We start from the raw sequence: 2,317 nt of genomic DNA, 5'->3' as shown, positions 1-2,317 counted from the left end.
GAAAACAGTGCAACAATGAATGAATGAAAACCCAAAATCTCTGTAAATGTTCATTAAAGCTAATAAAATTTAATAATTAAAAAAAAAAGTTTGTCCAAGTGGGCCAAAAAACAAATAGCATTTTTACATCTCCATTACTTTCAAATATTTCCATCATAGCTTCTGGCCATAAAATATAAATTAGTAATTTCAACCTAAAAATCAGTTCATATATTTAGTGCAGAAATTTGTATACTTACTTTTTGTGTTCTTTCCTTGAGCACAAACTTATCTGGAAAAATCCTCATCACTTTAGGATCCAGCAAAACTTTTTTCTGAGAATCCTTAAAACATACTGCTTTAACAAAAGCTGCGCGACAGCCAGTGTTCCGAACAGAAAACAGAACTCGACTTTCCTCACCAGGATTTAAGTCGTTCATTGTAATCATGTAACAATCAGGCAATTTTTTAACATCTTCCAAAATCAGATTACTTGTTCCACCATATCCAGATAAGGGTATCTAAAACCAAAGAATATATATACCCAAAATTATTTTCATAAAAGAACATGAGGACTGAAATATACATAGAGAAGAAAATATATAGTTTTAATACACTTTAAAAATTCACTGTTTGGGTTATTGTATTAGTATTTATGCAGATTCCAGAATAGAATCATATTAAAGACTGTTCTAAAAGAAAGAAAAATCAAAGATCTGTGTATTATTTACCTTCCAATATGCTAAAAATTATTTCAAAAATTAAAACAGTAATAGCAAAGTTTAAATGATAAAAGTCAAATTAATTGCCATCAAGTCAGAACTAACTCATAGCTGCCCCTCAAGTGGGCTTTCAGAGGTTATACAAATCAGAGTGGAAAAGTGCCCATCTTTTCCCCAAGGAGCTGTTGGGAGACAGCAATCAGCAGAGAAACTTGGGTTAGCAGTTAAACTACTTACAAACTATTTGCAATAAAAAGATTAAAGCTAGCTGTAAAAGTATTTCGTTGAAACACAGACATTTGTAAAACACTTTGAAATGTATATTAAAAAAAAAAAAAAAAAACACCGCTTCCGGCGGCGTATGTGAGGTGGCCCGGCGGAGGCGGTTGTTGGGCCTCCTGCTCCATCGCCCGCACGCTCGCTCCCTGCGGTCTGAGGAAGGCGGCCCGAGAGGCGGAGGTCGCGGCGGCTGGTGGGCGGAAGGGCGGAGGCGGGACAATGGAGGTGGCGGTGGAGAAGGCAGCGGCGGCCTCCGGGGGCCCGGCGGCGGCGCCGAGCGGCGAGAACGAGGCCGAGAGCCGGCAGCTGCGGCCCTGACTCGGAGCGTGGCTGCGAGGCGGCCCGGCTCAACCTGTTGGACACTTGCGCCGTGTGCCACCAGAACATCCAGAGCCGCGCGCCCAAGCTGCTGCCCTGCCTGCACTCCTTCTGCCAGCGCTGCCTGCCTGCGCCGCAGCGCTTCCTCATGCTGCCCAGGCCCGCGCCCGCGCCCGGAGCGTCACCCTTCGCCACGCAAGTTGGAGTCATCCGTTGTCCAGTTTGCAGCCAAGAATGTGCAGAGAGACATATAATAGATAATTTTTTTGTGAAGGACACTACCGAGGTTCCAAGCAGTACCGTAGAAAAGTCTAATCAGGTCTGTACGAGCTGTGAAGACAATGCCGAAGCAAATGGCTTTTGTGTGGAGTGCGTGGAGTGGCTCTGCAAGACCTGCATCAGAGCTCACCAGAGGGTCAAGTTCACGAAAGACCATACTGTCAGACAGAAAGAGGAGGTGTCTCCAGAGGCTGTTGGTGTGACCAGTCAACGACCAGTGTTTTGTCCTTTTCATAAAAAGGAACAGCTGAAGCTTTACTGTGAGACTTGTGACAAACTGACCTGTCGGGATTGCCAGTTACTAGAACATAAAGAGCATAGATACCAATTTATAGAAGAGGCTTTTCAGAGCCAGAAAGTAATCATAGATACCTTAATCACCAAACTAATGGAAAAAACAAAATACATTAAATTCACAGGAAATCAGATCCAAAACAGAATTATTGAAGTCAATCAGAATCAAAAGCAGGTGGAATCTTCTGAGACATGTGATGTCTTCAAAGGAACCACTGATGCATGTACATGGCAGGGAGGCCTCACGAATGAGGCCACAAGTGACGGGCTTCCGAACCTTCGTTTTCTTTTTCAGCCCCGGCCCCTCCCAAAACCGAAGCCAAAGCAAAGGCATTGAAGGCCAAGAAGGCAGTCCTGAAGGGCGTCCACAGCCAAAAAAAAAAGAAGATCCGCACGTCACCCACGTTCCGGCGGCCTAAGACGCTGAGACTCCGACGGCAGCCCAA

At 44.4% G+C, this 2,317-nt stretch overlaps 1 protein-coding gene and 1 pseudogene across 1 annotated transcript in view; one reads left to right on the top strand and one right to left on the bottom strand.

The window, feature by feature from the left end:
- Positions 1 to 2,317, bottom strand: part of CEP192 (centrosomal protein 192kDa) — a 250,033-nt gene that overhangs the window by 80,745 nt on the left and 166,971 nt on the right. The window contains 1 exon segment of the mRNA XM_006902756.1: positions 240 to 500. Within this exon segment, the coding sequence (XP_006902818.1) occupies positions 240 to 500 (261 nt within the window).
- Positions 1,200 to 2,317, top strand: part of LOC102874183 — a 3,489-nt pseudogene continuing 2,371 nt past the window's right edge.

This window comes from Elephantulus edwardii, unplaced genomic scaffold (assembly GCF_000299155.1).
Source record: "Elephantulus edwardii isolate Elephantulus edwardi_28Jun2011 unplaced genomic scaffold, EleEdw1.0 scaffold00446, whole genome shotgun sequence".
NCBI classification, from domain to species: domain Eukaryota; kingdom Metazoa; phylum Chordata; class Mammalia; order Macroscelidea; family Macroscelididae; genus Elephantulus; species Elephantulus edwardii.
The sequence above is the reverse complement of the archived record's forward strand: the minus strand, read 5'-3'. Positions and strand labels throughout refer to the sequence as shown.